We start from the raw sequence: 24,098 nt of genomic DNA, 5'->3' as shown, positions 1-24,098 counted from the left end.
GATATCGAAGAAGAAGAAGAAGAAGAAGAAGAAGAAGAAATACTTTAGTAACCCCCTTGGGGAATTTGCAAACAGATCTCAAAGGTTATGAATCTGTTTCTTGATCATTCGACTCTTTGTTACTGTAAAAGAACTGTAACAGTATACTTAAACAGAATGTAATTGTGTTGTATTGTATTGTATTGTATTATTCTGTGTTAACTGGGAAACTTTGGCTTTGCTTGGTTAGGATGTCCAGAGCTGCCAGGTCAACGTAAGAACCTCTACTTTAGTAATTTAACACCATTATCACCATCACCAAATTCTACGCAACCAATGTCATAATTTACACTTTGAACGTATAGGAATCCAACTGCAGTCAGAAGGAGACTGTTGTAAGAGTGTGTCCAGTTGGTTACATCATGGCTCTCTATCATGGAGCTTTTTCAGGATGCATGGTGTTTAAGGGGTTCTTCCTGACATTTGATTGCTGGATCTAGAAATGCTAACATGGATCTGCATTGTTAGTGGTGATTGAACAGCTTTTGCCCATTTACATACCGGGAAGGAAGTGACTTATGTGAGCATGATGATGTCTGTCCAGTAACTGCAGAGTGGTGTTAACAGAGGTGTCTCCTCTCATAGTGTAAAATATGGTTGGTGGTCCATGGTTGGTTCAGATAGGTTCTGAATGTACAGCATCTAACACTGTTACACTTGTGAATACTCACTCAAATACAACTCAAAAGACCAGGAGACATAGTATGAACGTATATAACAACCCACAATAAGTAGCCCTAAATGCCAATCCAGAGTGTTCTATCAGAAAGTACAGAAACATTGAGCGATCCCTATAAGTACAGAACATTTGGTTGTTTTTGGATGAAGCAAGGTTTTTCATATTAATTGTGACTGCTATCAACTATGACAGAAGAGAGAAACTCAGAGAGGATGGATAGTACAAGTGCATAAACTAAGAGATAAAGCAGGAAAAGAAATGTAAAAGATTTGTCATTTTTAAATTAGAGACCTGTCGTCTTGTTGTATTCATTTTCCTTAGAGGTTAATAATGTGTAATGTGCGGAGCATGTATTTACCATGATGCTGTAACAGTAAATCTTCAGCCAACAGCCTGAGCTTCACAGCTGCATTATTCAACCAGTGGAGGGGTCTGCAGTCTTGGTCCTCAACCTAGAGGATTGATGCCTCTTTCTCTTTTTAATCAATAGCTAGCAGTTGTCAGTGTCAGTTAATTACATCTGGTGTAAATCAGATGGCTACAGCAGGATGAACACCAGAAGGACACAATATTTGACAATGGTACAAAAGTTCCAGGAAGACTAAAATCCTGATTAAATTTTGAAAATGTGTTAAACTCACTTAGAATTAGATATATTTCATTTGCAAAAACTATGTTGCAAAGCCTTTTATAGTCTATACATTTTTTTTGAAAAGGCAGTGATACATCATATAAAGAAAGCTGACCCACAGCGCTTCATTAATGAGGTTTGCACTATTAGACTTGCATCTATTTCATGTAGTATAGATATACGTAAGTCCTTGGTTTTAAGTGTTGGCAACAGTGCCGTGCTTAGAGTGCATTTTATTCTGACTGTGCTTCCAAACACATTATTATTTCCTGTCTTAGCAGGCTTTTGAGTGTAAGAATATGTTCTTGTTGATCCTCATGCATTAGAAATAAAGCCATTAGAGTTGACGCCTTGACATTTTTGCATGTGTGTGCACACTGCATCCAAATGGCTGGTTTTTACAGCACTGTAGGTGATAAAAATTCAGGCCTCACTTAGAGTCTAATCCATTTAGAGGAAATAAGTAGGCTTATGTCGTCCTTACTTCCTAACACCTTTAAAAATGCTTGTTTGCTTTTACAACTGGCTCTGTGGGCAGCTGGGGAGGGGCAGCGCAGATGGATTTGGGCTTCGTTATTTTCTCTGCCTTTGTAACAGCTCATTTAAAATCACAAGGGCCTGAAGCCCAAGACAGCCTAACTCTACACCTTTGTTTAAATACTTTAGGAGCTCTCATGAAAGTTTCATGAAAGAGTTTATATAAAATGTATTGTTTTATATAATCTACTATCTAGTAAAGGTCTTACTCAAACCATTATTTACAAAGTGTAGCAAAGAGCAGGCAGTCATTTGAAAGATGTTCTCAGAGTGGTGTTGTGCAGAGAGCAACACTAGACTATGAGTGAACTTTTCCAGTTTCATCATTGCGTGTATAGCATATCAGGCCAGGCCCATGAACTAAGCTTGCTGTGAAATTGCTTAAGCTTGGTTTGAAAGAATCTGCGCAAGTAATATATCACCCTCTCGCAGCTCACCTTATCTTGACTGCTCTAATACTGCCACAAGAAGCCTTGCTTGCTAACATCAAAGACATGTTTTGAAAACCTCTTAAGCTCCCTTTAAAGGGTTACAAAGATACTCTGAAAATCAAGAGCTGGGTTATATAGGACCTAGTGTGGGAAAATCAAGCTGGGCTAATGATTTAGGCATTAGCCATTTGAGAGGATGATACCAAAATGATTAATAATGTAATCTGTGAATTTAAACATAAAGCAGAAAGTTTATAAGGTTTTTGAAAGACTTAATGGAGTAAAGTGTTTTTGCTTTCTGTCCTATGCATGCAGCCTCTTAATGTGATGGACAAATGTATAAATAATCTGCAAAAGAACGTTAAAGGTAAATGGACTTTATTTAAAAAAGGTTTATCACACAAGGCAAGAAAGAGAAGAAGTGAAAAATGCTATGAACAGACCACAGGATTCCCCAACCCCCCCACTGGCAGCAAAAGGGGTTCTTGTTACAACCAAATCAAAGGAGCAAGACAACAAGACTCACATTGTTCTGGCTGTGTTTACTTACACTAAAAACATTAAAACCGAACAATCTGAATGTACAGTATAAGACAGACAGTTTTGATTTTCACATGAATCCAAACACAGAACCTCATATTAGCATTTTCTACATTTAGTCGACAGTACAAATGAAACAGGAAGGTTTACGGCTAAGCAATACATTTGACTGATCACTTTAAGACAGACTATACATGTCGCAATGGGCACTTTCAGGGGAAAACAGGCTCAAAAAAATAAAAAGAAGCAAAGTCCTGTCCGTTTTTTTTTTTTTTTACTGAAGTAATATCAAACCTGCATGTTGAGGTAAGCATGCCACAAGGGAATACGAAGGAAGCGATTCCCTTTAACAGGGACTCCCTAAACCATATCCCCACTCACTTTGTAATTCGCCTTGACAGTAAATCAATTCTCAAGCCTGGCCCCTTGGACTCCTCCAACCCGAGGTCCTCCTCTCTCAACATTCCTGCACACATGAATCACTCCAACTCCTGGCTTCTAGAAGGCATTTCCTGCCCGGCCCTCTCTCTCTTTCTCTCTGTCTGACTCCTCTGCTGAAAGCTGGGCAGGAACCCGCCGAGCTTTGATTTGGACCCAGAGGGAGAGGAAGAGGAGAGCTGGGCTTAACACAGGGCCCTGGCTCTGGGACCACTCCGAGAGAGCGACATGGAGACTTGTGGTGTGTTGGGAGATGCCTGCACACCCAAGCAGGGATTTAGTGTTTTATCCTTCAAATTGCAATATGAGCAGTGGACCATATTCCAATGGCAATATCACTCCAAGCGCAAAAACCTGCCCTAAAGGATCGTCCTCGGTTAGGATTTAAGTATACATTCTCTCAAACACAGATGTTCATAATTATTTTAGTTCTGAGACCACTTTACGTGGAAGATCATCACAGATTTGTGAGAACAATGGAGCATGTAGTGTATTAAATTCTTTAACAAACTTTATGATTACTCTCAAAGTTAAAGAGGATAAAAGAGCATTCAAATATTTTATGGCAAAAATGTACACAATTGGAACACAAGTTGAAACTTTTTAGTCAGTTGAGCGGACTCTAGACGACCAAAGCAGCTCTTAAAAGAAACGGTCTAAATTGTCTTCATACTATATACACTAAAGTAAAACGTACATATTTTACAGAGATCACTACACAAAGATCACAAACAGAGAGTCTCAGAGTGTGGGGTGCAGCTGCGTGTAAAGGGGTCATTATGTCATCACAGGGAGAGCTGGCCACCTGTGCAATGGCTGTGTGTGTGTGTGTGTGTGTGTGTGTGTGTGTGTGTGTGTGTGTGTGTGTGTGTGTGTGTGTGTGTGTGTGTGTGTAAACTGCAGGGATGTAGATGCACATGTTTGTAGAGATTTGTTTATCTGCGAATGTTGCGAGTGTGTGATCTCATCCTCTTCCCTTCTCAGATCATGGCTCTTATTACCAGTCGTCCTTTGACCTGGTGAAGATAGGTGCTCTGCTCAGACTCTAAGCCCTGATTGGTCAGGGCCTCATCCTCACTATCAGCCGGCTCCTCCTTGACCTTGATGACCCCGTAGTGAGTGTCGTGGAGCTCGCCGCTTGAGCCACTGCTGCTGCTACTGCTCAGAGTGTGCTTCCGGATGACTCCTCCAGGGGGCAGCCTGTCCTCCTGCATGCTCTCTGCCAGCTCTCTGTGCTGCTCCTCCTGCTCTTCCTCCGATTCCTGCAGGTGTGCACTGGGCTGACGTAACTGCTCAATGGACTTGGACAACAGCTGCAAAACACATTGGCTCTGCATTAATGATGATATCCTGCAGTCAATGATCTTAAACAATCAGAGCAAAAAGAATATCCATTTTAGGTTTCCACCACATAAACAATAACAAGCATGTAAATACATCCAAAGAATAGCAGAAGGATTAGCTTTCCTTTTTAAAAACAAAGGGCACAGTCTTCTTCAGCTACCTATGCATAGACATTTAATAATAATTAGCTGTTTCCAAACTATCTGGATGTCAAAAAACTAAAAACAAACTAAATGAAACTCAAACGTATTTTACTTTACCAAATCTCTAATCAATCAAATCAATCCCTTAACATTCTCTGTAACTATATATATAAAAAATAAATAAAAATGCACAATTGTGTCATATCCTTATTAACTTAGCTCTTATTTGTTACTAATTTTTCCTAAATTTAGAACAAATGTGAGGAAAACCGATTATACAGAGTATACTGTGTGATGGACAATTAAGTGTGAGCATTTTGTAAAATAAAGTGTTCTTCTCACACTAGAGCAACACACAAAAACTCAGACTTAGTAAACAAACTGACGTTTATATTATTCAGGATATTAGTATATAAAATTCCACATTGGTACTGACAACTGCTAACAACGATCTGTCTCTGCATCATGTAATAAAGCTACTGTAACTTTAATGATGTGAAAAAGGCAAATGCCAAACTGATAAGGTTTCTGGCTAGTGGCTTTGGTAAAGTACATTTTAAGAGGTTTAGGAGTGGAAGCAGATTAACCATTGGTCCTGCCTATTTATGTGAGTTAATAGAATTCAATAATGGCGGCTGCCTCAGGTAAATGGATAAGTGTCACTCACTTGCTTTATTTATAGTTCAGAATGTACAAAGTCTTGCCTAGAGTAAATCATGTGTTTTCTCCTGTTAATTGTTGTTATCTTCTGTGAACAGTGGCACCAAGGCACCAGGTGTAGGAAGCATGTTATCGTATAGGCTTGCTAAAGAGGATATCAGGAGAGCATGTGACACTCTGCGTATCCGTGGTCCACACTGGAGGCATCAATTTATGTAAGTAAAATCTTCCAAATCTCTGTTTTATATATATATATCTTACTTACATCAAATATCTTTTTATCAATCAGAGTATTAATTCTCCATTTTAACAGGTGCACCAGGAGCTAAGTATCAGACATCAAAATGTCAAAAAGGTTAAAAAGCTGTAAAAATTAGATTTTTCCGAGGGTAATAGTGCAAAAATTGTTGTTAAATATTTGTTACCCGAAACAGAGGCACATGATTTGAGATTTTACGAAACTCCATGCAGAGGGACGTTTCAGTGACGCAGCTTTGCTAAATCCGAAATACTGTAATGGTGCCATGATTTGATTAGTGTGCCACAAGAGAGCTCCAAGAGCAGGACTGAGAAGCGCCTAACCTAGCTGGTAAACTACAACATTACTGTCTACAAATGTAGGCCTTATATAAATATCCTTTCAGCTCTAAGAATTAGCCTCCTTAGTTTGGCATTAGTTAACACTGTATATGGCTTCCTAAAATCCCTGAGCTCATGTAAATTTCCATTAGTGCCCCCTAGTGTTGCAGGCACTGAAGGACATTTAAAAACAACAGTAGACAAGCCTCTGCTAGGAAATTAATTAGGGCAATGTTTCGGAGAGCCCTCTTAATAAACACGGAGGGCTGATCCCTGATTAATGGCCATTTATAACCTCCACTTAAAGAGGCTTTACTTGCGATCTCATTGGCCTGAGTGATCAGAGCAGGGCCTGTTCACGTGTTCCTCGACAAGATGTCGCAATTATTCCAAAGCCATTTTCAAATCAAATCAACTTCACAAGGTACTTTTCAACGATTACAGCTGATATTAAAACTAATTTCAGCTGCCTGGCAATGTCACATGTTGGTTATTTTTAGTGTTACAGAGGAAATAAAACTGAAACGGTTTGTTACAGTTAGAGCTGTACATCTGTACTTTACAACTCAAGTGCTTGTGTTGCTTTGAGCTTTTTATTACATCTAGGTAAGAGTTGCTCTATAGTCCCTGTGGCTCTTCCAGGGCCCAGCGTTGGGACACATCAGTATGTGAGCTCACACAATGCTGCCTTTCACAGTGTCTGCCACCTCACACACGTCCCTCACCAGAATAATTACACTCTGTGTATAGCAAGGTCACCTCGGCCAGCTAACAGAAACACAAATATTGCCACAGAGGAACAAAAAGTATTCTGGGCACTTTTTCCTTCATTTGAACTTAGCAGAATTGAATTTCACAGAGTTAGCATGTGAACAGCACTGATGCCTTAAGCTATGATAACAGAATTAGTGCAGGGGAAGCATTTCTTCCCCATTTGAAGTCAGGCAGAAGTTCTTTGCTTCGCAGAAATAACACCAGGATTCCAGGGAAGAACAGACAACAGCACACGTCTGTAAACCTGAGCTACCACAGATGCTTTCACAAAATGCTAAAAATAGATCAGCATTTGTGTGCCTAAAATGATTAAATCAGACTCCCTGCAGTAAAATAAGACCTCACGAGACCTTAAAAAAAAAGCAATCTGAAAGTCAAAACCCTCCCCTGTGATTTGAATATTGATGAGCAGAACAATACCTTATTTATCTGGATCTGCTGCTGATACTGTTTCTGTTTCTCCAGGAAGTGCTGGTGTTGCTGCTGGATGACAAGTTGGGCCAATGTGTTCTGAGGCAGCGGCGCTGACTGGGTCCTGTTCAAGGGCCGGTGTTTTGGTAGTTTAGGCCGACTGCTGGAGGGGCGATCCTTCATTGCCAGAGGGGACTGAGGGTGGGATGACATGGTGCCTTGGCCTTGACAAAAAACAACAACCAGTATTAGGTTTCTTTTAAAGTCATATTGAACATTACTTTAATTTCAAGTATAATAATATGTAGTGTAGTGCAACTTAATTTAATGTTATGTTTAAAATCATGTAACACAGTCTAACCAGAGGAGAGCATCTTCTGCTGCCTCATCTGCTCCTTCTGGAGGAGGTGTTGGAGGAGGGCCTGGTGACTGGGGCTCACTTTAGACTCAAGGCCCGTCTGAAGGGGCACAGGGCCCAGCAGGTGCCCAGGCAGCCCATGCTTGATTTCTGTCGATCTGTCCTTCAATCCCATGGCGGCCTGAGAGAAGACACAAGGTTGATAAAGTAATGGTTATTCTTTACTTCACACCAGACATGCCGTGCACTAGGCCTGTTAGTCACTTATAATCATTCATAGGAAATGTAACAGGTTCATTTTAACAAGCCAAATTCAATAGTATCCAGAGTTTTGTTTGTGAATTAAAATGATTCTTGTAGCTACAAATCAGGCAATGATGAAATCAGAGACCATGAATGGTTAGAAGTTCCTGCAGCTGATGAACAGGCCTCTGTGGAATGTGCCAGAGAGCTAAAAGATGATATATCATGTGCTGTTTTATCAGGAGTTGCACTTGAGTGGACTTGGCCTTTTTAAAACCTGTGATAAATGAGGTAATAGGGGAAGATAAGAGCATGCCTGACACAAGACACTGCAGAACAATATTTATCTAAGGGCGATAAAATCATTCGGGGCCACAGGTCAGTGACCTGTGGTCGTACAGAAATCCCAAACAGCCACTGATGGCAGGTTTTTCAACCTTTAGATTTAGCAGGAAAACTCGCCACCACTCTACCACTAAACTGGGGTATTTTATTTCATGTAAAACAAACATCTAAAAAATATCTGCAAAATTCTTACTTACACTTATGGGTGAGGATGCAGTGGAAAGCCCCAAGGAGATGTTGGGTAAGGAGGGAGATGTGTATAAGCTCAGCATGGACACAGCGCCCTCAGGTTGGAATAATCTCGGCTGTGAGGGCCATCTCTTCATGAAACACCCAGGACAGAGCAAAGACAGACAGATTTAGGAGGAGGCGACAGATTTAGAAATCCCACTATGGACAATTTCAAAAGGCAACATGAGTAGTGGCATAAATGTTAATGCACTATGACGAACAACAGCAGTCCTTGCTGCAAAGGGAAAGGTACAAGTTTTTTTATGATAGATGGTATAAAGGAGTGGCAGGCAGCAAGAGTTTCCAGGAGCTTCGCAGAATGGCACCAGTGAGGATGATACGCTATGATAAAACATTGCAAACCTCTAAATCTACAGCTCCACCCTCAGTTCTTCAGTCCCCAATCGGCCTGTTACTCCCCGGTCCCCACCCTCAGGCTACTCTCTCAGAGAACATCAGCACTGGGGCATGCTTCCTGTACCCAGCAGAGCAGCAGACCAGCATGTGGTTTTGGAAAAGCCATGTTTATCCTTCCAACCCCTACCAGTACTCAGTGACCTGTATGTGGATATCCGGCCCATATTTGACCCAGGGGACCCGTTCCTTCTGAAAAAGGATACCTAATGTAACGTTGCACAAACATGCCTTGCTTTTGCAACAGGCATGAGGTCTATGGGCAGCCCCACAGTCCACCAATGAATTTCATGAGAGTCTCAGCTTGGGCTGATACAATAGCAATCCTGTGTGTTTATGTTGTTAGCATGTGGGTGTCTTTGGCTACCAGTGCCTGGGATATCAATTAAACTCCACAGTTTGTCTGTCTCCCTAAGCCCCAACCTTCAGCCCAATGTGAGGGCGTCTTCCCCTTCTCTGTGTCGCTGGACGTCCCTGGGAGAGTAAACAGCGAGTGTTAAGGAAAACACAGCTGTTCTGTTGAGATTGTTCAGAGATGTGTCATATCTGCCACCCTCTATAATGGTTTGCTTTGTGAGCTTTGTCCAAGGGGACCTCTGGCCAGTATCTCAGCCATGTCTTTTGGGAAATGCCTCTGAACAACTTAGAAGAGGCATGCCGCCAAGCCAATGACAGGAATACAATGACAAGCCAACAGCCACCTTACAGCCAAACTAAAGATGGTTTTTCTTTTTCTTTTTTGGCAAAACATGAAACTGATTGTACAGCACATCTAGAAGAAAAATGTTGGATAGAAAAATATGCAGCGTTAATGTGCAGCATTCATTTTTACTGTTGTTTTTGCACTGCATAATGTGTCATCTTTGCGCAAGCAAATTTGGGGTAATCAGACATGTGGGTCAAACGTTGCCTCTTTAAAGTCAGTGTGGGGAGCCATTTTCATTGTAGTGTAACGGACAGAGGACAACTGGCTGTTTTTATAGCTGCAGGCAGAAGGGCAGGCAGGCATTTTGTGCCCTGACATACAACTATAGTTTGATATTCAAATGATTTGCATGCAGAATAACAACAGCAGTAAGACTTTTGCTAAAATGTTTGGCAACTCAATAGCAGTGCTGATGATTTATAAACATACCTCAGTTTTTGTGGTAGTGGGCAGAGAGGAGGGTCCATTTTCAGCCCCTAAGGCACTGGAGGCCCCTATGGGAGAGCTGGGGCCGGAGCCGGGGGCACTGTTAGTGGGCGTAGCGTCTACAAAACATCAAGGAGTTAGACACAGTATGCATGCTCACAACTCTACACATAACACACAGAGGCTTGGCACAACAGCTGCAGCCTCACAAACAGTTTAATGTGTATGGTCATGGCTGCCTGATTACAATGGTCTTTATACATAAAAAAGCCATAATATGCTACTGCATTGCAAAATGGCTGATTATCATGCAGCTCGTTGCTGATACAGATTGTATTGTTTTCAGAGAACATTTTAATACCAGATAATAAGATGTAGAGAATTCTTTCTCACATGTTGTAACAGGAAAAAAGAAAATCCAACATGTAGCCAGCAATTTCACTTACCCATTAACTCCAGAGCCCTCTTCTTGTAAGGCGTTGTGATGAGTCCATCTCTTCTCTTGAGCATCGGGCTGCTCCTCCTCTCTGCTACCTTCTGCTTCAGTCTGGATCGTACCTTCAGGTTGGGCTCAGAGGCTAAACAATAAGGAACAAATTTTTTTCTGTAAGTCTCAGTTCACACTATTCAGACAATAAAGAACCCCCATCACATAGAGATAAATCATACAATCATGTGAGTGTGCTGTGACAATTTTTATAGTCAAACGGTGGGCTTTTACACAACCTGAGTGAAATGAACATTATCAAAGAGAATAGCAACATCATAAAATAGGAAGAAAACTTAAAGAGAAATAAAGAGACTATAAATTAGTTCAAAAATAAGCTATGTTGTCACGCTTTGACATGTAACAGTTTTAGTGAAATTCAGAGCAGGTTTCAGATCAATTAAATGAGTCAGGATTGGGCCCATTTCCACCTCATCTGGACTAAATTAGGTTGAGCAACACACAGGCTCTAAGTGAAATAGTCCGCTACCTGCCGCCCTGGTGACCACAGTCTGATACAGTAGCAACAGTTAAACTAACACAAAAACATGGCAGATGTTTCAGGTTCTCCCTACGCCCCCTTCTCCTAATGCAAAACAGAGATACCCAAATACATAGCCCGGACACACACCAAAGACACACACACACACACACACACACAAACAAACACACACACAGCTTGGCCTGAACTGATCCAGACTTACAAATCAGTGTTGATAGAAATGCTGATGTAATATTCTTCATAATAGACATGTTGCTTTCAAACTTATAAACTGGTATTAATGACGGATTTAAGGACATTTGTCAAAAAGTGGCATTTTGTTTCACTTTAGATTATTAAATATTTTTTACGTAAACCTTGCATAGATCCTCATTTCCAGAAATGCCATATTCCACACTAACACTATTACACAACTGATGATTGCCATCACTATTATAATTAGTCATAGATTAGTAAACTAGTCTGAAAAATGTGTGTGGCACAGATCTATAGAAATATCAGAAACTATTATATAAACATTATATAATGCAAAAAAAATGGGAAGTGGAGGTCGAATCTATGCAAGGAAATATTTTTAATAATGTAACCATCTGTTATGTAAATGCAAGTAAATGCTTTTGTGCCTGACTGTTGAGTCGAGCTCAAGTCTAGTCACAGTGACAGTGACTCACTAGGTCAACATGTCTCATATGGACTTCTCATCAACGCAGTGGACAGAGAATCCCACAGCTTGCCTTACACACTCAAATAAACAAGCAGAATAGATAAGCTGGTCTTTTGACTGAAAGCCATAGCACAAAGCTGTATTGAAGTTATGTAAACTGGTTACACAATAGCCAACCTGTTTCAATTATTTAGTTCAGATCAATAATTAAATAGGTCTTCTGAGATGTGTACAACATGCAGCAATCCATAGGGAAGTGGGGCTCTGATGTGGGAGCGCTGCAGGGAGGAGGAGAGGGAGCGGTGATGGGGGCACAGCTAGGAGAGTGGGCCAGATGCTGCTATTTCTGGCTTTTGTCAAAAGCAGCAAACCCTTTTCCCTAATACGTGGCACAGACCTCTAATCCTGTGGGTGTGAGGTAGAATGAAAGAGAGCGAGGGAGGAAGAAAGGAGGCAGGAGAGATAAATGGAGAGAAAATGCTGCTGGGAGTCATATGAATCTGCTTCACGCCCTGCTGCCTTGATTGCTTTCTATTTTTACACACTGCTGCCACCAAGCTATGCATCCCAATTGGTCGCCACAGGAACGCCAGACAGCACCTTCGGGAACAAACACTTTCTCACTGGTCTCCATGGAAAAAAAAATGCCCTGATGCGCTGTGCAACAGGAGGCAATGACGGCAGCGGCAAAGCACATACAGTGCACTGAACACCTGGGTCACCTCTGCTCCGGCTTCTCAGTTTGCTGCAATATACTAGAGTCATAAATCAATCACCTTATTACATTTGAAAGTGGTGGTGCTGCATGGCTAGGGGCTGTGCAAGAGATGTGCTATCTCCGATTAATTAGAAATTTAACTCTGCTGCCACTGTGATTGCCAGTGTCCATTAGAGCCTGGAACTGGACAGATGGCTGTGTGGAAAGCTGAGGTGTGTGTTCTGCACATAATGAGGCCTGCTATGCATTTTTCCTGACATTCTGATTTAAAGTGATGCTGAAAATGATTAATAATGCTCAGTATTTGCTGTTCCTTTACCAACATAAACACTTAAACCGAAGGTAGGTTACAGTCACTGAGAGTTCATATATTCTTTGTCGAAGATCAGCAAGTGGAATTCTTTCATTAATGTTTCTGATATACAACTTGAGATAATATTTCCACATTCACTTTACTTTGATTTTCTTTGAGCTTTACAGTTTTTCCTTTGTAGGATTATTTTATAATAGAAGTTATAAGTTCTTTTCTGCACCTGCTCAATGCACACATTTGTTAATTGGGTCAGGAAGACCAGAGAGGGTGTTGCAGTTCTTACTGCTAAGCTGCAAGTATTCTTGCCACAGACTATCGCGTGCCCTCGGTGCAAACTATTCTAGGACCTGGAAGTGAAACAAAGAGGATATACACTGAGTAAACAAGTTAATTACAGGTGAAATAAAGCCAAGGGCATAACAGCTATTCTGTGTTTTTAAGGATGATATAATTATTAATGGGATATTTACAGAACTTACTGATCCATAGTTGAAACAGTTGTCTCTACGGATTATTATAATGTCAATACCTGTACGTACTAAACAATGTGCTTAAAATGGATTGAAGATACATTTCAATTCAGTTTTGAAAGATACTTATTGACCACCAAGCTACCAAATGTTACGCAATATATATTACATGTACATCATAAACCTCATTGTGAACCTTAACCAGAAAAAGATGGCGCTCAACCCTCTGGCCAAATAAAAGCAGTGGGGAGTCTACGTGGAGCACTGGAGTCATCTCCACTTTGTTTTGAGAGAGCTATCTTTGCTTAAACAAACAGTCCTGTCAAGGTTCATCCTGCCTGTGCCCGTCTTAACTCGGCAACACCTGCCAATCAGCTATCAGTGACAGCTAGTAGCTCAGGGAACAACACTACCTTTGTGTGTCCCCCTCGGGTGCCAAGCTTTGAGAGGACTTTAATAAAGACAGACAGGAAGTGGGGGAGGAAGGCCTAAGCAGGAAATGACCACATATAGATTCAGGAATCTGAAGAGCAAGAAACTGTTCTATCAGTGCAAGAGAGGCAGGAACAGCAAAGGGGAGATGATTAAACAATGAATTAAAGGATGAAAATGTTTTAGCAGCGGAGACTGAAATTCAATCTGGCCAGTTATTTGTTTAAACATGCCTTTTTGTCTTCACAGTAAAAAGGCAAACAATGCTACCATAAACGCTCTCTCTGTTATTTTAGAAAACTGTCTTCAACTAGTTATTATACTCTCCTTACATTATGGGTCTAAAGGCAAATCCCAGAGATGAAAATATATATTTACAAGAGGCATTTCTCTGTTCTGAAGAGGGTATGATTCAAAGAGATTACAATAGCTCTCAAAGCTTTTATTTACCTTACTAACTTTTGCTATGCAGTGACTATATTTTACAAGATAAAATCCCTTTGCCTGATCTCTAAATTGTGTATATACGCAACATGACAGGCCTGCAGTTAAATAACTCAACAAGTATAATTGTTTTCCAATGTAATTAAAAGAGACACAGAAGGGAAAAGAACATTATGTAATTTGGTGACCTCATTGAAGAATTATGAAGTTTTCAGCTTGGCGAGCTTATGCTCGTGCAAACCCAAGAAGCAGGAATTATTCTTATTTATACAACCATTCCCAAAGGGTTGCTCGAACTTTAAACCAACAAACCTAAACTGCTTTTTGGTGGGAACCTGTGCCTTTTCAAAATAGCTTTTAAAGCCTATAACTCAGGAGAAATTAATCTGCTTTAATTCTCCCATTTACCGCTAAACAGCTCAAAGAGGCCTTGGAACTTGGTTTATTATTGTAACATAAGAACAAATGTAGTTCCTTTAAATAATGGCATGGTAATTTCAGTACAAATAACACTAATTAAAATTTAAACTTGTGAAGTCAAAACATACAATTAAACTGCGTTGTTGCCTGTGTGTTTTAGAATAATCCAAATAGGAATAAGGAAAGGTTTAAGTTACTTTTCTGGCATGCATCACCTCTGATGAAAGTTTTGTGTTGAGCCCTGGAGGGATGAGGACAGGGGGCTGGGGCCATAATGAGCCTAACTGATGTTATTAGCAGGTCATCAGCAACCTCAGGAAATACTCCATGGGTACACCGACCTCTTGATTGACAAGGGTCAAAAAGACACTCACTGTATTTATAACCCAGCGTAGTAACTGGAAAGGTACTAATACAAGGCAACATCTTAAAACTCACACTGACATCTTTTAACTAGGTCTGTGTCTGTGTAGACTTATGTATGCATGTATATATGTTAATTTGAATTTTTTTTTTGCCTGTGCTGTGTATGTGTGCGCAAATTAACAAACCTGTCTTCCTCAAGGGGAAGTCGTCCTTGCTCTCTATGGGTGATGGCAGAGTATAATGGCAGGTGGGGGATGTGCCGCCCAGAGGTGGAGAGCTTTGGTCCAGTGATGTGTGGTTAGAGGACCTAATCACACAAAAATACATCAAAAGTATGATGTAGATTATGTTTCTATGTGATTTAAATATAGTATCTGTATTCGTATCACACTCTCTCAGGGTAAAACAACAGAAAATACTTACGTGTACCACAGCTTTGGGTGGTGGATGAAAGAATGATTGACTCCATTGCTGGCAGGGTCCTTTGCTGATTTGCTCAACAGAAACTCTTGGAGTTTCTGCTTCACCTCTGTACTTGCCACTGCACCTGTGAGACCAATAGACGGAACCAACGGGATTGGGGTTACCCTAGGGCTACGACTCATGATATATTATTGCCTACATAATATTACAGTCCAAATCAAAATTAACCCTATTCTAACAGATTCCTTCCACCTTCTTGTATCACATGTAACTTACTGCTAGAATTCAAAACAGTACATAAATTCTGTTTTTCTCTCTCTTTTTTTCTTCAGATTGAGTTTACACCATCTTCCAGAGCAGCCACAATTTATGTAGGAAGATCTCCCCCTAGTGGTCTAAGAGCACTATTAGTTTCAAGCTGCTAAAGTGATACTGCAGAGAGATGTTCTTTCCTATTGGAGGTTTACAGTTGCAGGTCACAGCTTCAAATTACCTGACCTGACAAAGTCATAAATCGTGTCTATTATTAGCTATAAGGTAAAAACAGAAATGAAATACAATATCTGAAGCTATTTTCATCGTGCTATTGAAAGACATTTTCTCCTAAACTCTAAGCTTAAATGTCACTGGCCAACCTCATATCATCACCAGTTGCATACTGGTTAAGTGCCATGTTATTGTCATTATTATATTGTTGGATATTTCTCTTTATCTGATGACTACATTACTTTGTAATTTGCCTTGTTGTCAGGAATCTTCCAGGACAGGTAACAGAGCTAGCTAAGAGAACAATATACTTTGTATTGAAAGTTTAACTTTACTCCTATACTGCTGAATATGATCCCACTGACAGTGGCATTAGTCCTGGTAAGTAAGAGGAGGTTGTCTTACACGGTTGCTTCACAAAACAAATAAAATCACATTTTCCCACTTAATTACAGTACTTGCAGATAGTTCTGGTTTTATATACATCAGCTTTTGAGATATCTGCATTTGCTGTCACCCCAGAAAATGGTACAATATTTAACCTTATTTGTATCACTGCTGGATATTTCAAAACCTTAGCAAATAAAATCCAAAATATACTGTATGCATGACATAATACAACTAGGGGCAGGATGAGAAATATGTTTTTTAGTTTGTTGCCATTTTGGAGGACTGATCCTTTAACACTTTAATTGTGTTGTTTTGATCTCAACACTTTGTAGGTAGTTTTTTCAAATATTATTGTGTGGATGTTTAATTAAAGTACAGTAAATACATTAATATGGACCCCAGGATGAGCAGCTACTGGTGTTACAAAAGCTAATGGAGATCTAAATAAACTATTTAAAATCAGACCAAGGTAGTAAAAAACATCCATTTAATTACAATAAAAACTATTGTTATGGCTAAATTATGGCTAACGTGCCTACAAAGGCTATATTAAACCTCTACTGCAATCCTGCTACATGACTCAAAGGCTATTATCCTAGTAATAATGATGATAACAGAACATGTACATGACCCAATGCGAATCTACGAGTGAAGCATTCAGCTACAGAAAAGCATTTCTATCCAGCTGTTATATGTATATTGGCTTAGACCCCACTCTAACGTAATGCATTAAAAAGAAATGAGTGGAAAGGGTGAGGGTTACGATCTGGGGCCCCATGCGCCCTTTGGCCTCGGGCCCTCAAAATAACTAATTCCACCCCTGATGGTAAGGAGATGGTGATGATGGCGGTGTCAAGCTCTTACTCTCTCGGGAGCGCTCCTTGCCCCTGAGGATCAGGCAGGAAACATGCTGCTCTCGCCGATGCCTCTCCTGCTCCTTCTCCTGCTGGTTCTGCTGCTGCTGCTGCTGCTGCCGCTCCAGACGACGCTCCTTTTCTGCAAGTTCCTGCTGCTGTTTCATGGCCTGGAGCTCGTGTTGGAGCTGAAAAACATGCAGGCCTCAAGTCAGCATTAAGAGAGCACACTGACAAATACGTTGTTTTTTTTTTAAATGACAGTGGCTTATGTGAGCTTCTGCAGTTTTCTATTTTGCTGTGATGGACTTTTCTACACCAAAAACAAAACTCACACTGTTCTGTAATGTATTGCTGAACACCCTGCCCTGCTGTGCTGAGTTGTTTCTTCATTTCAGCACTCTGTAAAGTTGTCCTGAGATATAATGTTTTCTACTGATCTGCAGTATGCCATGCTGTGTTGTGCTCTGCTGTTTTGTGAACTGTGGAGCTGTGCTGAGCCACTGTGTGCACTGCTGTGCTGTCCTCAGTACAACTGTTCAGTGCAATGCTGACCTTGAGGTGCTCCTGGAGCTGAGCCTGGTGCTGACGGGTCAGCTTCTCATGCTGCTTCTGGAACTCGCTGATTAGTAGTTGCTTCTGGATCTGCTGCTGCTTCTGAATGAGGAGCAGTTCCTGCTGCAGCTGCCTTTCCCACAGTCCCGGGTCCGAGCCTGAACCCAGCATCCTCAGATCTGTACGCAGGTCCAACGGAGAAAATGACTCCACAGCCAATGGCACATCTGGTTTAATGTCCACTGTGGCCCGCCGAGGGGAAAGCGGAGAGAATAAAAGAGAAAAAGAGATGTGTCAGTCCATCAAATTCATGCAAGCAGAGGTGGCTGTGGATAGTATATCTGTATATTGCTACAGAACAACAGATGTTCAGAGTTAAGGCGGGCAAGATAATTAGGATTCTTAAAAATAGAGACATAGATTTTTTTAAATGACAAAATACAGAATGAGCAAAAAGAAAAAGAAAGATCAGAAATGAGGAGCACAGTTCTGTCTCTCGTGATCCTCACAAACCTGCAATTATAATAGTTTCTATAAACAAACATGAGATCACATCTGTCAGCATAGTCTACTGGGAGCAGCTGTATAACAGACTCAATGGACATTTGGCACGGAATGTTGAAGGGGTCATTTAAATTATTTACATAAATCCTATCTTCCTACTGTTTGATAAATAAATAAAGGGAGTCCTCCTCCCAGTCTCTACCAGAAAAGCATGCAGATACAGTATCCCTTCTTAACATAAATGATTTAAGGCAAAGTAGTTTGTGAGCCTGGAACCCGCATACGTTTGTGAATTTGTGTTCCTGTGATCTTTCCATCTCTGTTCTTGAGTGCAGATGCTGCAATGTGTGCATCCGTAAGTATTGCCTTTGTCTTTGACAACTACCACCATTAAAAGTAATTGCCAGACACAAAGTGAGAGGGCATCCCTTTGGTCTCCAAGCTCTATAGGTTGTTCCACAGAGAAAATTGATTGCCAGTTAATAACAGAGGAGACAGGGCTACTTCATCTCTCTATTCCATAGAAGATGATTGTTCTAGTGATTAGTGATTTTTCTTTATCTTTTTTATGCTTGTTTTCATCCTTGCTACAGTAGAAATGTTGTACAGATGTTTACAATAGAATTATATCTTTGAAGTATTTCAGATATTAAATCATGTATTTAGGCCTATATTTGATCAGTAATAAAATAAAAAGTTAAATTACATGTTAGTTATGCTGATCATAATGTGACATTCAAGGAAGGGTACGCATTGTCCAGACTGTATAATGTCTCTTCCATTTTGAGACCAAATAATACTCAAACCTACTTAAAATTCCAGTAGCTGGAGGGAGATTTATTGAGCGCATTCATTGCTGTAATCTTCTCAATGGTTACATTTGAAGGAACAAATACAAGTAATGTTCCTACACCACCTGTTCTTTGGAAGCATGAGAAAACACTAACATGTTACAATTTATATGTTCACATAAATAACCTTGTGGTGGTCCTGTCGTGCATTTATTCTCATAAACTATAATGAAATGCCAATAAAAAAGAGCTTAAACCTGCAAAAAGAAGCAGCATGAGCCTACAGTAGCCATCAATTAAGAAGCAGTGCCCTCTTCTTCACTGATGCTGTGAAGCTCACTGGCGCCCATTTGTTTTGTCATGTAGCCTCTTTTTCATTGCCACCATTCCATGTGTATGCGGCAGTGATGATTATAAATAGAAACATAAAAGCAAGTGGCGCAATCCTGGTCTGTGACAACCCCCACACCCTAGTATCCACCACCCTAACTTGCCGCTGCCATGGCAACGCTGGCAACGTAATTATGTCTCCCCATCCTGCAGATATCAAGTCTCACTGCATGTCTTCTCCTGCCTACAGTGGCAATGTGACATGTTGACTATTATATCAGCTTTTCAGCTCTTATATAAGAAAGGAGTCCCGAGCAGAGAGACAGAGGGAAAGCATTACAAAACCCTCCAACAAACACTGACACACACACACACACACACACACACACACACACACACTGCAGCAATTCAGTGGCTAAGTGACAACTTGTCTTAAAACATGCTCAAAGAGTGAAGACAGCTAGAGGGGACTCCCGTACTGTCATTTTTCTTTCAGTGTTCTAAAAACAGCTCCCATGAAATGACAGAAGAGGGCAATGGCTCGGCAGGCGCAGAGAACAGGCACCTGTAGAACAGACCCTTCTCTCCTGACAGGGAATATTAATCTTAGCTTGTAAGTACTTGACAAAGGATTCTTCTGTAGCGGGCGCCGTTCCAGGGGCAGATGAGAACCTGTGAACCTTTGAAGGGCTCAGAGAGTCAGACAGTGCTAGTGCTACTTTTGCCTAATGGACCTAAATATAGCAACAAAAAAACACCTGCTGCCTGGGAGAATTCACCACTGAGATATTTAATTAATCTCATATTTCATTCTGTACCCTCACTGTGACTGGCATTAAGGATCTCCACTTTGATCAGCACATCAAGCTGAGCTTCCATCAGAAAATCTCAGACAGTGGTTTAACAGGATGGGAAGGGGGAGGGGGAGGAGTAAGAGTGTGAAATCGTAAACTACCTTTGATAACCAAGGCTGTATGAAATGGCTCTTGAGGAAACCACAACAGCCTCATATGTCTGTTCTACTCTTGTCCACTGTCTGTCCACTGTGTCGACAAGAATAATGCTGGATGGAATGACAATGTTGAGGCAACATAATAAGGTCCTAAAGGTAGGTAGGCATTGTTGAAGCGCTGCTGAAGCCTCTACCTGATGAATAATTTACAACTTACATTCTACATGATTGACATTATTCTCTGTGCTGACTGAAACAGAGAAAAGGTCAAAATATGCCTCTGTGCTTTACTCAACCACGGACACGGGCACGCGTATCTACTGCCACAAATTTATAGATGACATATTTAAGTCAAATACACCCTGAAACTAACCGAAACTAAAATCTGCTGTTTCTATATTACAAAAATACTCCTTAAGCAGAGGAGAATACGGAACCACCAGTAACTAGGGCTAAATATAAATGCTTTTCTGAGCAGGGTCTTAATATAGACAATGTGCGAAAGACTGTCACAGTTGCGAGGCCGCCTGCTCAATTTAACACGGGCAAAAATAAAAGCGCAGTGTTGCCTATTTGTAACTTTCAGGGTCACTTTTGAAATAATCACTCGCAAAGAAGAGCCTGCCACTTCTGGTTCAGTGGTCGCCATTGGTGATCATGACCCTTGATATGAATATTTTTTTCCGGGTAAAGTGAGGTTCTTCCTGATTGGTGGAAAGTGCACAGACGTGTCTCTAGGCACTGGTAAACAAGAGATTTATGAATGACAGGTCCCAAATTTGTTTTTAGCACAAGGCAGCGACAAGTACCCTGCACCATGCCCAAATTCCTCCCTGTGGATGGCCTGCCGAGGGGGATAGGGTGACTCATAGCCTGTGACCACACTCCCACTGCAGCGTCGCACCGCCAGTGTCCCCAAAGTGTTTATTTTCTATAACCGATCTGCCTCTCATTAGCCTTGGTGGTGGTTAGAGTGACAATCACAGCCTTAATTTGAGATGTTGGATGGCTGTCTTTTTTTGCCTCAGGCCACATTAGCAGGCATCCCACCCCGGAGAGAGAATAGACACACATCGCCAGTGACATTACTATTATGTGAGGAGTCTAAAATACATAGATACATGTAGTTAAACATCAAAATAAGTCATTGTGTAGGTTCATGTTGGACTTTTAGTTTTAAAGAACACCTTGACATTTCAATGTAATCTTTTTTTCCCCGCTACCCTATTAGCTAACATGAGAAAGGAGTTAACATTGTAAAAGTCAACATTGTAAAAATGTCCTGTTGAATATAAATGGGGCAGCTATATATTTACAAGTTAGTTTGCCCATAGAGGTACTGTCTGTTTAGTTTTCAGATTTGCTCAAAAATAGAAAAAAAAACTTCAGTGTCGCTTTAGCAAACACATTGTGTTAAGTGTTGGTGGGTAAGTGTTGATAAACTGTTTCACCTGTTATTAAAGGGACCCTGTTGAGTTTTAACAAAAGTAAACGTGTTTTTGGTTAATAACATTGAACATGTTGCATATGTACTGTGAAAGCCAAACTTTATCCAGAAATATTCTGAAATATTGTATTGATGCTAATACTGTTGTTATAGTTTTGCAATAGTTACATTTGCAAGACGTTGAAAAAACATTTGAATCATAAATGTTAAGAATCATATTCCTATGAGCAGATTTAAAAATATATATAATAAAAATAATTGCATACATACGATGTTACCCCAAAACATCGCAACAATCTAAAGTGTAGTTTACTATTTGTGCTGAAGGACCTGTTGCTTCATTTGCAGTTCCAGTAGAGCATATTACTGTGTATAAAGGATAGGTGTTGAGAGCATCTTAACCCAGTGTGACCATGGATCATCATCTTTATAAAGTGTATATAGTATCATTGAAATACAAAAATGGCAATAAACATAATGGCCCACTTCGTGTTTACACTTTGAACATGTTGTATGTTGCATGCATTCAGTGAATTTGAGATGGTTACTGATCTAAATTCCCTGTCTGACAGTATAAATAGAACCAGAGATACAGAAGATGTTGGAGGACAAAAATAAGCTGATGCTGGGGACTGCAATGTGGCGCTGGATCTCTCATTAAGTGCCTTGTTATTTTGAGCAGCTGGCATGTCTAAAGCAAGAAACAGGTCTTTATTTTTAAGACTCAGGTTCGTCCTTGCAGCTGAGCTGGAGCTTCGGCTTGCAGGCTATCTGCTAACAAACAGGGCAGAGCTGAACCACCACGGGCTCTTCGCGAAGGGGAGCCAGGAGTCCAGTTGGCTATTGTCCTGCCCTCATACCTAACTGTCTCACAAAACAACAGCACACATAACAACATATACTAAATATATCTGAGCAAAAGCAAGGGGGGCAGGAAACTGTATGTGATCATTAGCAAATTCAAATTCAAGACTTTTGTATCATTATCCTCTGTGGACACATTGGCACCATATCCTAGAGTCAATAAAATTCCTAATCAATCACAAAGAGTCAATTTCCTTAATGCTTTGAGCTACAGCAAACACACCAACCAGAGAAAAGCATCATTTAGCATCCCTGATAAAACACAAGCAATTACATGTGCTTTTCTACAACATGCATATTAGGAAAAACAGAACAAAATATGCAAAAAGCTAATGTATTTTCAGTTGGGCTTTCTGTTAAACATACTCTTCCCCTTTCTATTACCAAAATAATAAGTTGCTCCATTTTTATAATGAGCATCTGTTAAGCAATACTGAAACAAAACCACACGTTCATTTGTGTTATTTTGCACGGCCTTTTTAGCGGTGAGCACTTCCAAAACGCATGATGAGACAACCTGAATGGATACAGGATACAGACAAGAGGACTTGAAAGGTGCAGCATTGTTATTGTCTGAAAGATCCCTATTCAAGAGAGCTTGCATATTTATTTTACATAATATTTTGCACTCAGGGGAAACTAATTAGTTTTCCTTGTTGGAGAGCCCATCTAAGGACCGTTGTCGGAACTTTGATGTTACTGATGTCACTAATCAAAATAAAAATGGGATTATGCCCTTTATTTTCAGAGAAGTAGAGTATCATATAAAATGTCAAGAAGTTTGCTTTAGAAAATAATTTACAAATAAACTATTTAGCTGAGGATCACTTCTCCAACAATAATCGTGACAACGGGACATAATAAACCCACCCCCAGGTCTGTTTTAAAGGGAATGTGTCTGCTCTACCAACAACACTCACATGACATCCAGTATACTCATAAAACGGCATCCTGGAGTAGCATTTTTAGACATATAATGTTAGTCACTGTCAAATGATTTACTATAAAATGGAAAGAACAAATTAAACCGGCAAATGACAGAATTCTCTATAAATATCTGTTCCAAACCACTGTTATATCAGGAGCATGCCAAGATGAAATGATAACGCACAGACGCCTAATCTTAGCAGGCTAATGCCATAAGCTGAAAATAACTCACCTAAGAATAGCTGACCCACAGAATAAGCAAGGGGCCCGAATTGAGGTGCTCGGTATATCTGTTGTTTGGCTCACAGGCCGCTAAAGCAGAAGAAGAAAGCCCTGCTCCTGTAGCCTGATAGTGAAATAACCTGCTCTATTGACAGAGATGGAATGTGTCATCTCCCTGTCATCCCCCCTGTCTTATTTTTAAAGCTCCTCACGTTTAGCCCACTGCCTCTGGATGTTTTTCAGCCACCTATTTTGCTTGCCTGAAGTCAGACTTGGTTTTTTATGTTTGAGTTTTTGACTTATCTTTTACAACAAAAATAGTGAGTATATATATATATATAGAACAGTAATGGTAAAATATCTAAATGCAAATTTAACAATTAGTTAGAACTACTCCACATCATGTTGTCCCCTCGTGCTGCAGCACTCACATGACTCAATCCACACTTTCTCATTACACATGCTTCTCAGGAACCCACATGACAATGTTTTCAAAGAGCACAATGCTTAAACTCTGAAGTAATTTCCAATGACAATTTTTCACATTTTGTCAATAGCTACATGCTGGAAAAGGTGTGACTCATCTTGAGTCAGTGAAAAGATGTTAC

General features: G+C 40.4%; 1 protein-coding gene across 9 annotated transcripts in view; it reads right to left on the bottom strand.

Moving 5' to 3' along the window:
• Positions 1 to 2,839: 2,839 nt before the first annotated feature.
• Positions 2,840 to 24,098, bottom strand: part of hdac9b (histone deacetylase 9b) — a 40,171-nt gene continuing 18,912 nt past the window's right edge. For 6 of the 9 annotated variants that reach the window (XM_031298993.2, XM_031298995.2, XM_031298992.2 and 3 more), the window contains 10 exons: positions 17,454 to 17,695; positions 16,909 to 17,086; positions 15,169 to 15,301; positions 14,931 to 15,052; positions 10,376 to 10,507; positions 9,933 to 10,048; positions 8,350 to 8,472; positions 7,568 to 7,745; positions 7,216 to 7,430; positions 2,840 to 4,659 (listed from right to left, as the gene is read on the bottom strand). In XM_031298993.2, coding sequence (XP_031154853.1) covers positions 4,276 to 4,659; positions 7,216 to 7,430; positions 7,568 to 7,745; positions 8,350 to 8,472; positions 9,933 to 10,048; positions 10,376 to 10,507; positions 14,931 to 15,052; positions 15,169 to 15,301; positions 16,909 to 17,086; positions 17,454 to 17,695 — 1,823 coding nt within the window. In that variant the 3' untranslated portion in view covers positions 2,840 to 4,275. The remainder of the gene's footprint in view (positions 4,660 to 7,215; positions 7,431 to 7,567; positions 7,746 to 8,349; positions 8,473 to 9,932; positions 10,049 to 10,375; positions 10,508 to 14,930; positions 15,053 to 15,168; positions 15,302 to 16,908; positions 17,087 to 17,453; positions 17,696 to 24,098) is intronic. The other 3 variants (XM_031298990.2, XM_031298997.2, XM_031298991.2) reach the window with 3 other exon arrangements.

This window comes from Sander lucioperca, chromosome 10, assembly GCF_008315115.2.
Source record: "Sander lucioperca isolate FBNREF2018 chromosome 10, SLUC_FBN_1.2, whole genome shotgun sequence".
Classification (NCBI taxonomy): Eukaryota; Metazoa; Chordata; class Actinopteri; order Perciformes; family Percidae; genus Sander; species Sander lucioperca.
The sequence above is the reverse complement of the archived record's forward strand: the minus strand, read 5'-3'. Positions and strand labels throughout refer to the sequence as shown.